Source organism: Choristoneura fumiferana, chromosome 10, assembly GCF_025370935.1.
Source record: "Choristoneura fumiferana chromosome 10, NRCan_CFum_1, whole genome shotgun sequence".
Lineage (NCBI taxonomy): Eukaryota > Metazoa > Arthropoda > Insecta > Lepidoptera > Tortricidae > Choristoneura > Choristoneura fumiferana.
In genome coordinates this window covers 5,302,350-5,317,222 of record NC_133481.1, presented here as the reverse complement: position 1 = coordinate 5,317,222, position 14,873 = coordinate 5,302,350, and the positions used below count along the sequence as shown (strand labels likewise).

The 14,873-nt window shown below is 39.0% G+C and overlaps 2 protein-coding genes across 2 annotated transcripts; one reads left to right on the top strand and one right to left on the bottom strand.

Moving 5' to 3' along the window:
* Positions 1 to 3,600: 3,600 nt before the first annotated feature.
* On the bottom strand, positions 3,601 to 7,567 carry LOC141431900 (large ribosomal subunit protein mL48-like). Its single transcript, XM_074093187.1, has 5 exons — positions 7,418 to 7,567; positions 7,237 to 7,344; positions 7,029 to 7,162; positions 6,179 to 6,281; positions 3,601 to 5,309 (listed from the first exon to the last, which is right to left on the bottom strand). The coding sequence occupies exons 1-5, from the start codon at positions 7,442 to 7,444 to the stop codon at positions 5,106 to 5,108; spliced, it is 576 nt and encodes a 191-aa protein (XP_073949288.1). The 5' UTR covers positions 7,445 to 7,567; the 3' UTR covers positions 3,601 to 5,105.
* Positions 7,568 to 8,018: 451 nt separating this feature from the next.
* LOC141431899 (mitochondrial import receptor subunit TOM70-like) lies at positions 8,019 to 13,091 on the top strand. Its single transcript, XM_074093186.1, has 2 exons — positions 8,019 to 9,691; positions 10,922 to 13,091. Exons 1-2 carry the CDS (start codon positions 8,199 to 8,201, stop codon positions 11,073 to 11,075), a joined length of 1,647 nt encoding a protein of 548 aa, XP_073949287.1. The 5' UTR covers positions 8,019 to 8,198; the 3' UTR covers positions 11,076 to 13,091.
* The last annotated feature ends 1,782 nt before the right edge of the window (positions 13,092 to 14,873 follow it).

The following is a 14,873-nucleotide window of genomic DNA, read 5'->3' as shown; positions in this document are numbered from 1 at the left end:
ATCGATCTCGTAAGACAAGTTGGCAAATTTTGCAACGTGCCGTATGATCTTTGAGTTTGCTCTTGTGAATTTTAACACAGCTACTGTAAATTTGACAAGGCTTAAGCTATAAGAAGATTACCAGGTCAAGTATCTACTGTATAAGTATTTCAGATATTTTGCTGAATATTAATCTTATTTGAATTACAATTAAATGGCAAAGGTCCAATAAGTAATTTATATGCAAACAACCCATAATGTTTATTTAAATTTACGTACCTAATTAATAGGCTAAAAAAGTGTTTAGAATTTTAGACGTTTATAATCCCACGTCAGCCTATATACGTCCCACTGCTGGGCACAGGCCTTCTCTCAGAATGAGAGAGCTTGGGCCGTAGTTCCCACGCGGGCCCAGGGCGGATTGGGAACTTCACACACACCATTGAATTGCTTCGCAGATCTATAATAGAAATACTTAAATAGCTTAGTGACCTAGTTTAACTTGTCGTAGATAGGTACTATCGATCTCAAAATTGGCTAAACGCCGTCGTACTGTCACTAATTTGAAACTGTCCCAATATTGCTGTTTATATGGCAAGGTACTACAGGACCAACCTACTTTTGAGTTTGTACCTTATCTGCTTGATCGTCGCAGTTTCGAAACGATTATTTCGCTAGTCATTTGCAGTGCATATAATGGATCGATCCGACATGTCAAACTACTGAATGATTGTAGAGTCCAACAGACAGGCGCTCTAGCGTTTAGGAACAGTCTGTTGCGTAAACTTCAAAGTATGAAGGTGCTCTCTTTGTTGCAAGATTACTTTGCCTGATAAGCAATTAGGTACTTAGTTATCAAAGTAAAGAGGTCTTGCATTAGGAAATTTATCGACAAATAAAGCTCTATCAAAGCGACGGTAATACGTATAAAATATTGAAGGAGTGTCAGACTGTGGTAGTATCCTTGCATACTATGTTGGCCGCTCTATAAATAATACACAGTGTTACGAAAATACTTACATATAAATAATCTATTACCTACAATATTTGAAAACCGTAGTTAACTGTATGCCGTATCGTCGAAAAATTATAAAATGTTTCATTGATATGCGAACCCATTTCAGTAAAATTAAAGAGTAAACTACGCAGAATGTTTATGCTAACTCCGGTTGTACCTATGACATGACAGCTTACTGGGTTGAGAATGTTTTTCACTTTAATAATTTATTACTTACCTATATTTTTACGGGTTACGGGGGGTATTTTGTAACACGATTTACGTACATCATCAGCAGCAGAAGTAAATGAGCGGTTGTGATACTCAAAATGAATTAAACACTCTTATTCCAGTGATCGGATGGATTAGCGCCATTGTTCGCAATATTGTGGACATGACTCCATAGTTAATTAATAGGTTAATGATTAATTAATTTCTTAAAATTGCTATAAAACTTTTGAAGATGATGTTTTTAAAATAACTACCCTGGTAAAATGTTACTTAGAATAGAAATATTTGGACTGAGCACAGAAAAGTTGTAAAAAATATTGTTTCTTTTCTTCAATATAAGAAATATTTGTGTTATCTATTTACCTACAAGAAATCAAAGTCAAATCAAAGGTAAGAAATTAATTAATTGATAAATTATTTTATTACTTTTGGAGTCATGTCCACATTGTTGCGAACAATAAAGTCCGACCGAAGTCCGTCCGATCCCTGCTTATTACCTTGTCAGTAGAGTGCGTGTACGTAGATCATTTTGAGTATCCTATACTATATTTGAGACAAAGGAATACAGTCAGAAGATCCAAGTGCTTAAACGCGTATCCACGCTGCCCGTTAAATATGACAGTCTAGATCGCATCTAGACCGATCCCTAGAGGAACCAATCTTATCACGACATGCTTAGAATTTTATTTTTATATTATTATTAATCTTATTTATACCTTTGACGATTTCAAGATTATAACTGACTTTTATGTAAATTATAATATAATGATTTATTGAATGAATAAATAAACTAAACTAAACATCTGGGGACGACGTGAATTCCTTAACAATTATCATTGTTTGCCTTCCAGCAGTGGGCAGGTAAATTGCGCAACTTACACCCGTTGTTAGGATTTGCACGAATTGTAATTGCACTTACGCAACGCGGTGCAACCTCATCCATTAAGATGTGCGCAGCTCTGATGCGCTCGCTGACAGTGAGCCTGCGTCCGTGGCGATACACTTATGCGCTAGGTATTTAGGCTGCATTTCCACTAGAGATGTGCGTGAATGTGTTGCGAGGAATGTGTTTTTCTTGAACCAATGGAAACGCTTCATTTACCTATCCTCGCACTGCACATCTCTAGTGGACACAGCTGAGCGTAGCGAGGAGAGGTAAATGAAGCGTTTCTATTGGTTCATGAAAAACATTCCTCGCACATCTCTGATGGAAACGGAGCCTTACGCGCTATTTACTCACCGGACACGATAAAATCGCCGCTGATTCGAAACAACGAGAGTAATAAGATAAAACTTAAAAATAGTAAGCGAAGGTCGCGCGCGTCCCACGAAATTATACCTCGGACGCGGTACCATTATGACTTAGAATGGTTCTTTTAAATAAGTGATCCGCCAAACTGATTGCTTGCAACAGCGGCGTTTTTATTGTTTAACGTAAAAATTACCTGTCTGCATTCTCACTCCTTGTATCCTTACCGTATCGTGCTAAAGTACCCAACTGTAGATAAAGGCCCTTTGTTTATGGCGGCCACTCTATTTGTAAATGAAAACGTTAATTCCGTAAGTACCTAGTTCGTAAAGGGCTTTTTTACACGTCACATAATGTACTGTAGGGACTAGGCTGCTATCAGCGCCAAAAAGCATCGCCAAGAAGAATACGCTGCAAGAAAATTGGCAGTTTTTTTTTCAAAACAATTTCATTTAACTATTTAAAGCTAGCAAAACAAAAGTAACAAATGTAGAGTAAAATGTATAGATAAAAAAATACTGTTTTTTTACAAGCTTTTAGTTTATTTAGTTTCACCTGTCCCGTTGTCTGTCTGTCTGTAATCAAATCTTGCAAGTTAAATTCGACCAACTTCCAGTAGTTGGATTGACTTGAAATTTGGTATACTTATGTAAATTGCGTGACAACACAATAATCTGGTAGTCCAGCCAGGATCGTCTCCACGTCTCCACAGGACGGAACTCTTAAACGGTTAATGGCATCGACTTGAAATTTGGTATGCAAATGTAGTTTGGGTGACAATAGAGTCAAGAAAAAGTACAGTCAGCAAAAAAAGCTTGTATTCAAAATGAAAATTTTGTGCCACTTTGGAGTAGATGGGATCCGTGGGTGGCATGGGACGTTAACTGAATTAGAGTTGCATATTTGACGTTAAGTTTATTAAAGTTAAGCCAGTATCATGCTCTATATTCGACTGAACTGTTGGCGATACAACGACTTATGTGCATTTACCCACAGGAAACAAGATATCTGCATCTGACTTATTCAAGACACAGCATCGACACATAAAAGTCGGAATTATTTAGCTACGTTTAGGCAGATAGTTGGCGACTCTACTTTTTGATAAAAGAAAACAATGTTATGAGAGTAAAAAAATAAACTTCAAAACAATTTATTATTACTATTTATTACTCAATGTAATCTAATCTAACTTAACGACTTTATCACAGTGGTGTATTTGCGGGTAATTTTAACGTAAAAACTCACATAGAAATATTATAATAAATAAGTTAACGTCCATAACACGAAGGCAAATCTACCACCGTCAGAGAGTCTACTAACATGATTTACCTACTTAATTGTTTGTAAGTCTTACACAGATACGAAACCAAAAATTGTGATTCGTTTTTGTCGTAACAGAGCCAGAGTGATAGTTTTAAGAATAATCTGATCCCAAGTCTGTGCATGACTCCAGTCACACTCAGGAGCTCTACATATCAAAGCCGTCCGCCGACACAACCCAACGGCCTTAAGGGCTCACCAAAGCTTGCCTATTGCCGTGCTATTGCCGAACGGAAAGTACCTACATATTGATTGCTGAAACTCTTAATACAGCGGAAGCAGTGCCTGATTTAGAGTTCTAATCGTCTTAGGCTAACTATAAATATGCCCCCCCCCCATAGTTTCTCAATGACCTCTCTTTTTCTCACTCAATCCACCTATCCCACTATCGCGCTCTTATTTGAGTGTCAAACGCACGTATTTTCAAGTTGTAAGTAAATATCAGCTCAGCTTCGCGTCAGCCGCCCCCTTGCTCCTTATGCCCTAGGCTCTATCCTTATTAGCCTGTGGGTAAATCAGGCCCTGAGCGGAAGATTCAAGGACATAGAAGACCCGGAAGACGGCGTACCTCGTGGCTAAAAAATCTCAGAATGTGGTTCAATTTGAGTAATAGTAATCTCTGTAGCGGGCAGCAGGGTCCAAGATAAAGATACCTTATTGCGCACAGCTGCGAGCGGTGCTGCAGGCGCCGGCTAGCAGCTGCCTACCCTGGATGGATATCCTTAATGATAGCAGACCTCCAGTAGGAGACGGTAACAAGACACCAAAGCTGCTTAGAGAAGAGAAGAGAGCAGTGTCCCACCTTTCTTTTTGGCAGTTGTCAATCGACAAAATACTCTATGACTGCTTCCTACTAACACCTTCGACGGAGAGACAGCTTGTAAATATAGCGTCTGTTAAAAGTGAGATTAGTAATCTGTGGCTAGTGGCGGCGCAGGACTGAAATTTGGCGTGGGCAAGATAAATTTTGCGAGGCCCCATGATGGTACACCACACACATAAGATTACGGATTTTTAAATGAGCAAAAAAACCGCGACCGCGAGGCCGTCGGCTATGGCCACGTCACACACGCTTAGCGCCCCTGTGTCTGTGGCCCGGCTGTGTCAGCGGCCTATACCAGCTTTGCTATGTAGAACTCTAATACCAGGCTTCCACTGTGAGCACAGCAGACGCCGCCCGGACTCAGTTTAACATAAGACGATCGGCCGCATGGAAGTTCTTCCACCGATCCTCTATGACGTTGCCCGTTGCAAGATTCCGTGATGCTACTGAGGCCGTCCGGCGACCGCTCCACTCGCAGTAGAAGACTCATTAAGACTACCAACACGTTACTTCCGTTTCTTCTTCTCGGCGCGACTGCCGCCCATGACCTCGAGCTGCTGCTTCAAATCCAGCAGCTGATTGTCGGGCACGTAGCGAACCTCTTCATGGTCTATGGTGTGTTCGTGTACGTTCAGGGAACAGCCTTCAGGCAGCACGGCGCGAGATACCCGGAGGAGGGTGCCCAGGGCCCACGCTGGAACGTCCACTACCTGTTCAATGTTTTTGTTTTGAGACATCATGCCGTTACGAAGGTTGACATGATAAAAGTCGGGCAAATATTTGGACCGACGAATGCGTTATGCATGATAATGAATCGTCATTATCATTTACGGCTGAAATACGTTCACACTATTAGGTACAAGTCTGCTCTCACAATGAGAGAGCTTGGGCTACACTGCCAGTTCCCATGTGAGCTCACAGCGGCTTGGGTATGTTACCAAATTATTTTGCAGATATATGAAGGCTTTCTCGCAATGATTTCGATCGCCGTAAACCCGAAAAATTCAAAGACTAAGATTTTCAAGCTTTAACCACTAAGGCTAACACGGTTTATCGGTTATTTTACTAACAAATTATCATATTGCTAAATATTATAGTTTTAAAAGTGGTTTTAAAGATGGCATCTGCATGCTGTTGTACATTGTAAGCCAGACTGGTCACACCAGATACAATCCCGAATCAATTTATTTAAATTACTACATAGATCAGAGGGATCAGAAATAAATAAAATAAAATAATGTTCTATGAAAAGATATTATAAAAGATTTTTTTTATCATATATTTTTTATGGTACCCTTGAATGAACAATGTAGCCATTTATTAGCAAACCAAATTTACTATTTATTTCATTTAATGCTACTAAAATTCTTATCTTATATTTTAAATTCTGATATTTTTATTTGCATTGAAAATTAATCAGGTTATCCTTAAAATTGTTTTTCAAGTATTATAATAGCTGTCTCGAAAATTTTCAGTCAGTAGCATCGAACACTATCTCTTTAGTTTAGTGGCACAATGTTGTAAGCAAACTACATAACAAGTAAATAGTTATATTGACTCCATCAATACAAAGAATTACCTGGACATTGCGCTCATACACATTAAGGCTGTACTCTGCATCCACCACAGTGCTGTTTGGCTTGAACCGTTGCACCTTCAGCTGTTTTGCTGGTGTCGCCCAACTGTGTACAACATCATTGGCTTATGGAACTGGAGAACAGGCTTGAGAATTGAAAAGTAAACTAATTAATGTTTTTATACTAGGAAATTAGACCCGAGTGGCAACTTATAAAGGTTGCAAGTTTAAAATTGTTCCAGCCTAATATTATTTGGAATGAAATTGACTTGGTAACCAATCAAATTTTTACATGCTTGCTAATTTCTAAATAAATACTTATCAGATCAGAACACTGTAACCTTTTTCTAATACACCATTTAATTTGATCTTCCAGAAATTGAATGCAGTTTGATTTTATTACACTTTTTTACAAAACTGTAAAAAAGTTTGAGTTGTTCACAAAAAGAGAGTAGTATGTATTTAGAAGTAGTTTGAGAAGTTTGTATAATTTATAAACTAAAGTTTGACCATGAATGCATGTGGTGAAGTGTTCAAAGACATCTTTTTATGGCCTGCCTTATTGCAGAAAAATTATTCCCAAATGTTTCATGTGCCAAACTGTTTTATTTCCCCAACTCTCAATTTTCTCTGAAACCAAACATTTTTCTCAGTGTATTTCCTTGTGGTATTAGAAGGCAGTAGGTAGGTTAGGCTAGCTATATGGAATTAAAAAAAAATAGTTTCAGAGAAAATTGTGAGTTAGGAAATGAAACACCAAAAAGACAGAGATCCTTCCTTTACATAATGTTTGCAAACACTACGAGTCAGCGCTACATTCAAGAACTGATTAGTATTTAAAAACATTTTATACCTGTCATCAACTTGCAGCCCCATTACTTCAGCATATCTGTGGATTTGGCTCTGACAGGCCTCAAGCAGGGCAAAGTCGTACCCTTTGATTTGAAGGTTCAGACAGTCATATACAGGTTCGTCGGGCTCCATACTCTACAAAATTAACGATTTTTAATACAAAATTCAGTTGTTTACTGAAGTTATACCTTTGTGATGTGAATACTTACTATGAGGTAATCAGGTTCATATAAGTCTGTTTTCGTTCGCTTTTGGGAACATTGTGAGGTGCCGAAACAGGAAAGTTTATTGGGTTGAATAAAACGGTCGAGCCTTGCCTGCATTAAAAGAATAATTATATTAAAAATGTAACCTACAATTTATTTTAATTATTATTTTTGAGATGCTTACTAGTCTGGATAGTCTTAGACTGAACATTTCTGATGTTTTATTTTATTTTATGGTAAGATTAATTGAGTTAATGTAGTACAAAATCTAGCGCAAAGAACAAAATGACACAAAAATAAAATAGCAAGTCAAATACTCAAATTGACATTTGACATTGACAGACACCTGACAAGTTGACACATTTGAAGGCGTATTTTGTTTGTTGTGATACGATCAAGGATGTGATTAATTAAATTGAAGTTTATTTCATCTTTATTTTGTTCATTGAGTTATTTCTAACTTCAGAGATAAATTTATCGTAATCTTTGATGAAATGTAAAAAACGCCTCTGTAAGCAAAACTACCAACATTAACAAAAAAATTAAGGGTCCGTTTGACCAGACGACCAACTTTTTAAGGTTTTAGTTCACACACACTTGATATACACTATTTCCAACACGAACCGATTGCGGGCCGGCTAGGGGGATAATGGTTTTATCTGATGTGGCGCATGGTTTTATTACACTAACATTATTCGTGGCATTATTTTAATTTTAGTAAGTCATATCAGTCAATATTGTTTTTATTAAAATGCTGGTTGTATTTGCACATGATTAATCAATTATAAGAAACCTGTGCTGTCAAAATTTTGTCTATGAACGCTCCTCGCTTGGAACTTGCCTTGGTATCGAAATGGAAAGAGCGGTGTAATTGTAATAGTTTTGTAGGTTTTTCTTGTAATTGTGTAAAGACAAAATAAATGGTGTAAACTTGAAATTATTTCGAAGATTCCCCAAAGGATACTATGGCGTCAACAGGCAGTACACCTTTTCCTAAATGGCAACTGGCCATTCTACTCGGCGCACCATTAGCCATTGGCTTAGGTTACCTTTATCTAAGGAATAGATTAGATGATCCCGAAAAGAAGAAAGTAGCCGAACTGAAAGCCAAAACAACAATTTCATTGGACAACGAGGAGAATAATGTAAAATCCGCCGAAAGTGCTATCGACCGTGCCATGAAGCTGAAGGGTGCTGGTAACCGCGCGTTCCACGCAGGCGAGTACGACAAGGCGATCTCCTTGTACAACGAAGCCATCGAGTCGTGTCCGCCTGACCGGACGGTTGACTTGGCCACCTTCTACCAGAACCGCTCGGCCTGCTACGAAAAGCGCGAGATGTGGGATCAAGTCAAGGAGGACTGCACGTTCGCGCTCAAGCTCAACGAGAAATACGTTAAGGCGTTCCTACGGAGGTCGCGCGCTGCTGAGAAAAGCGGTGACCTTGTTCTAGCATTGGAGGACGTTACTTCTGCGTGTATTCTTGAAAGGTTCCAAGTGCAAAGTTCTCTAGTCAATGCTGATCGTATTCTGAAGGCCCTAGGGCGGCAACACGCGCGAGAGGCTCTCGCGAAGCGCAACCCTGTCATGCCATCCAAGCACTTCATCAAAACATATTTCTCTGCTTTCTCTGAAGATCCTATTACAAAGATACAATTAGATGAAAAGGCAACAACCGGATTCGCCAAGGCGAAACAAGCTCTTGATGCACAGGATTATGATGCCATTGTGGAAGCATGCACAGCAGAGTTGGAGGCTGATGGAAAGTACAAAAATGAAGCTTTATTACTGCGCGCTACCTTCTACCTCTTGCTGGGTAGACATGAGGAGGCTCAAGCCGATCTTGGGAGCGTGATTGACAGTGATGCTTCTACTAAGGTGAAGGTAAATGCACTGATCAAGCGAGCCTCTCTGTACACCCAATTGGAAAATACAGAACGCTGCTTGGAAGACTTTGCCAAGGCTGCCCAGCTGGATCCCAACAACTCTGACATCTATCATCACCGCGGGCAGGTATACCTGCTCTTGGAGCGCATGGATGAAGCCACCGCTGAATTTGCTAAAGCCGTCCAACTCAATCCTGATTTCTCTATCGCCTATATCCAAAAATGCTATGCCGACTACAGACATGCGCAGTTGAACAAGAATGTGGGTGCTCTGACTCAGGTCAGGTCAGATTTTGAGAGGGCACTGGAGAGGTTCCCCCGTTGTGCTGAAGCTTACATCCTATTTGCTCAAGTGTTATCAGACCAGCAGGAATGGGGTCGGGCAGAAGCCTTGTTTGACTCGGCGCTGTCTGTGGACCCCCACAACGCCACACTCTATGTGCATAAGGGCTTGGTTCAACTTCAGAAAAGCACAGATTTCGACAAGGCTGTGAAACTTATCAATAAAGCTATTGATATGGATGACAAATGCGACTTTGCTTACGAAACACTGGGCACCATTGAGGTGCAAAGGTAAGCAATCTTTACCTTTTTTTTTAACTACCAATAAAAGAACCACTTTGTAAATGTTTTTATAACAACAAAAAGACTTAAGTCACACCTATACATTTTTAATAAGAATTACTTTGAAACAGTGGTATGAAACAATCCTTGACTTTATTTATTTAGCTTGACTTTGAGGACATGATTCATAAAACCAACATCTACAAATTCTACTGAGAACATTAACTCAAAATCATGTGTAAATAAACAATACCATTAATAAGTATGTAGAGTTACACGAATAAATGGTAAATAAATACCTAGGAGTGTTAAGAAATTGTCTTGATTTAAATGTATTTGTTGCATTATTGTTCTCAGGGTCATAGGTCAGTTCAACAAGGTTTGAACGGTGTAATCAGACTTGCAAGAGTTGTTATCAACAGAGTACATTTGTGGCATTGCGCCAATATGAATTTAGGCCACTTCAGCCTCACATGTCTTAATTGACTTTCGTTTTTTGGCATTCAGGCATAGATTGAACTGTACAATGATTTAACTTCAACATTATTATCCATTATTTGTTCAGATTACTCACTATCAGTAAGTAGTGTCCTTGGAACGTAAGATAGTAAAAGATTATAATTTTTTGCATAAGCAGTTTCATTGGGGATTGCATGGTTTTTATCTCAAGTATTTGCCTAGTTATGTAATGAGCAGACTCACTTACAATGTGTAATGTATTCAAATATATGAATTCATAATAGGTGATGGATAAACACATGATAAATTGATTGATTGCTAACTTATGTATATATTAGCTCTGAGACATACACTATCTTGGTGTAAAATAAAGTGTTCAATATAAATCATGAGGTGTAAATTGCACCAAGAAGTCAAATTCTGCAACTGAAAATTTGTGTTACCTCATCATGCATAAGGCTCTGAACCGATTTAGATGATATTTGATATGGAGGTAGTTTGACACTCAGGGAAGGTGATAGGATAGTTTTAATCTCGGTAAGTTGCGGGAACTATCCCGCGGGGTGGGCGCGCGATAAACAAATTCTTAGCAAACAAAGTCACAGGCAAAAACTAGTATTTTTTGAAGTTCAGAGTCAATAAGGAATACGAAATACTAAGTCGTATGTGCGCCACAAACTGAAAATGTTTGAGAACCCCTGTAATAGTTTGTAATTGTAAATGTAAATTAAAGCATTTTGATGGCTATTTTGCTGACTAGCTTTTATTTAATTTTTCCAGAGGAAACCTCAAACGATCGCTGGAGCTGTTTGAGAAAGCCATCGCTCTGGCGAAGACGGAGCTGGAGATGACGCACCTGTTCTCACTGAAGGACGCGGCGGCGGCGCAGCTGAAGGTGTCGGAGCGCTGGGGGCTCGACTGGACCGTCAGCTAGGCGTGTCGCCCCTCCCGCATCGCACGCAAGACATACAAGGCATTTGCCAAGTGAGATTGGCCTTACAACACTGTTTTCTTTTAAATTTACATTTGAAAAGTTTTTTGTGACTTAAGTACTTATTTCTGCTTGTTTTTGAAGATTTACTCGAACATTATAGTCAAATTGAACCGATGAGTGGTGTCTCGGATAGATTTGAAGCGCTTTCACGCGAAGCCCCGCCGCTAGCCAGGCTTTTTCTCGGTGATAGTTTGCCGCTACTATTAATCGAGGCACTTTTTTCGTTATATTTTGTTTGCCAATAGTCTGTAAATGTTTAGGTGCAACTTTGGTCTAAATGCAAACTTTGTAAAGCACAGGTGAGTTATAACTGGACTGGAATATCTTGCAGTGATGTATGGTATGGTGAGATATTTTTGGAAATGTTACTAAATTGAACTATGATAATTGTTTCTAGGTGTCACTTTAGGCTCATTTCAAGAGCAAAAATTCCATCGGCGTACAAAATTTGTTAACATAGGGTACAAAGAGCTATATGTATGTATGATAAATGATGTTAATCGGATGATACCTGTCTCCTTATTTTCTACCATCACCATGACACAAATATGATGATTATTTTAGTAAGGGTAGCATACATACCTAAGTGATCAACAGTTTTACTACACTTCATATTGAAGTTGTTGCTGTATCCATACGAAAATATTATGTACCTATTGTTAAAATTATTGTAGTGATATAGTTCTTGCATTTAAAATATAATAAAATCTATATTTTGCGTCTATAGATATTTAATAAAATGCTGTGAATGTATATAAGACAAAATTTGAATGAATGGCATTAGAAAAATAATTCTGTAGCACCAGTGAACTATCACTAATATAATATAATTATGTATGACACAAATCGTATGTCAAAGCTTTCGTACATATCTATGTACCTTATTTATGATGTCCAGAAATTTTGGTGTAATGTTCTCGTACAGATACCTGCATGCTGCTGTATTGTGATATTATTGTTACTAACAAAATCTACCCCGTCTTAACTAGTAGTGGCAGCCGATCAATGTAAATGGATTGTATTGTAGCAAATTGTGTATAGTTATACAATTTAGGTCACAAAGCTAATGAATAAAATTATATTTTTTAACCAGCTTCCATTCACAACATCGTATAAATAATATAACGACATTTAATTATATGGAATTATCAGTGATCCTACATACAAGGACGGATGTATATTCTTACATTACATTATTCATAATCGTAATAATAAGTTGATTTCCTCAACTTGGCGCGAGCACGGCCTATCTTGCCTCCTACATCTTATAACTATACCATGACTCTTCCATATATATATTTTTTTTTTCTGGGTAAGAGCTATAAAATTGTAATAAATTATATAAGCTACGATTACTGTGCATGTACAGGTGGCCAGGCTAGACTGGGCAATGCAATAAAATAAATAAAATAAAAGTTCATCTACAGAAATGTGCAAACGAATTTTTAAGGTACCTTTCGTTATGTCTGTAAATGCTTGATTGTTTTGAAGCGTTGGTGGCATCTAGTTTGAACTTTGCCACCGGATTGTAGCCGTTTTGAAAACTGTTTTGAGTTGAAAGTAAGCCTTTTCGCCATTGTAGATACTGTTATGAACATCACAGGTTTTGTACAATTGTTAAAAGTAATTCGGTAGTGTAGTAGCGTTTCGAAGAACGCTTGAGCCGAAGCGGCGGCGCACTGCAAACGGGTGCATTCAACACATCACCTAGTTGCACCAGGCGGAACTTTCACAAAGGTATTCTAGCTTTTAGCAAAGTTTTTAAATTGTATGTATCTAGATAGATTTACAAAATGTCGAACGACGGTAGGTGTTTTGGATGCATCCTCGCCTTGTTTTACCAGTTAGATTGTGAATTTAGAACTGCTCGCGGAGATTGTTGTACGAGAGTTGTTACCTCACCGATAGTGAATAGATTCAATTTATGAAAAGTACGAAATACATTATTCGAAACGACGTCATGGTTTTTATTTTATGCGTCTTAAGTGTTATTGAGCATTTAAACTTTTACGTAGGTACAGCTGCCATCAGATATAGTTAATACTAGCATGTTGCCCGCGACTGTCTTCGTACATACATACATACATAAAATCACGCCTCTCCCAGCGTAGAATTCGTTTACCGCTGTACGGCGGGTACTATAAATTTTTTAGACATTTACGGTTCGAACTCTAGTATTCCAGTGTATCACCTCCGGAAGATCCTATATCGTATGTCGGTCACCCTTCATATTATATGGCTAGCCCTTGCATAGTTAATTTATTATTATGCATTGGAATAAGCTTTACTGTCCGCTACTGTCCGTACAATATAGGAATGGACAGAAGGAAAATTTATAGTGCATGGGAAGCATTCAAAAATTGCATTTTTTTGTGTTTACAGGCCAAACTTAATTCTAATAAAATTCTAAATAAAACATCGAAGTTTAATATTCGTTTAATTTATTCATTAACTAGATTAGATAAAATGTACGACAATAAGCTTTAATTGACGCTTGCAGCGGCTGTAATTGTCGGACAAATATCATTTGTCCACCCGTTTTGGACTTAAACGGGACCTTTTCTTCTTCTCTTCTTTAAGATTCACCGTACCAGTAGAACTCGGAAGCTCTCGGAGTATACCCTATGTATGTATGAGTAACCTTATGGCTGAACGACGCTCGCTTCGACTGCAGTCTCCCGATGATGCTTAATAGACAAATTTCGAAATCTTGCGACACGATATTCGTACTTTAATACTGCTCGTGTTAAAGATACGATTGAGTGGAAAAGGCTCTAAAGTGTTCGCAAAGATGTCTATTGGGCAAAACCAAATGACAAAGTTGAAGAGAGATGATGGCAGTGTAGCGTGGACTAAAGCGGAAGTGTTAAGGGAAATCGAGGAGTTCTATGGACGGCTCTACGTTCTGTTTTCAGCGCGGCGACTCAAGACCCAAGAGCCAAACTGACCCGACACTATACAGAAGATATCCCGGACATCAGTCTGTACGAGATAAGGATGGCCCTGAAACAGCTTAAGAACAACAAGGCGCCGGGTGAGGACGGAATTACGTCAGAGCTTCGGAAGGCGGGTGGATCAGAGGCTCTTTAATTCCATCTTGCTCGAAGGCACAACGCCAGAAGCGTGGAACAAGAGCGTTATGTTGTTGTTCTTCCTTCATGAAGGGCTATAACACCCTATTGAAGACCTACAGGCCCATCTCGCTGTTGAGCCATGTTTATAAGCTGCTTTCCAGGGTAATTTTATATCGTCTCGAATGCAGGGTCGATAGCTTTCAGCCAACCGAACAAGCCGGGTTCCGAAAAGGCTACCGTAGACCACATTCATACGCTGCGGCAGGTCATACAGAAGAACGAAGAGTATAACTTGCCGCTATGTCTAGCGTTTGTGGACTACGAGAAAGCCTTTGATTCGGTCGAAACGTGGGCGGTGTTAGAGTCTCTGCAACGATGCCGTATCGTATCGACTATCGATATATCGAAGTGTTTGTATAAAAATGCCACTATGTCGGTCCGAGTACAGGAACAGAGTTCAAACGCCCCCCTGCCCTGATGCCTGATGCCCTTGAAAAGAGGCGTAAGACAGGGAGATGTCATATCTTCGACACTGTTTGCTGCCGGTTTGGAAGACGCCTTCAAGCTTCTGGAATGGAAAGGACTAGGCATCAATATCAACGGCGAATACAACATCACTCACCTTCGGTTTTCCGACGATATCGTGGTGGTCATGGCAAAGTCG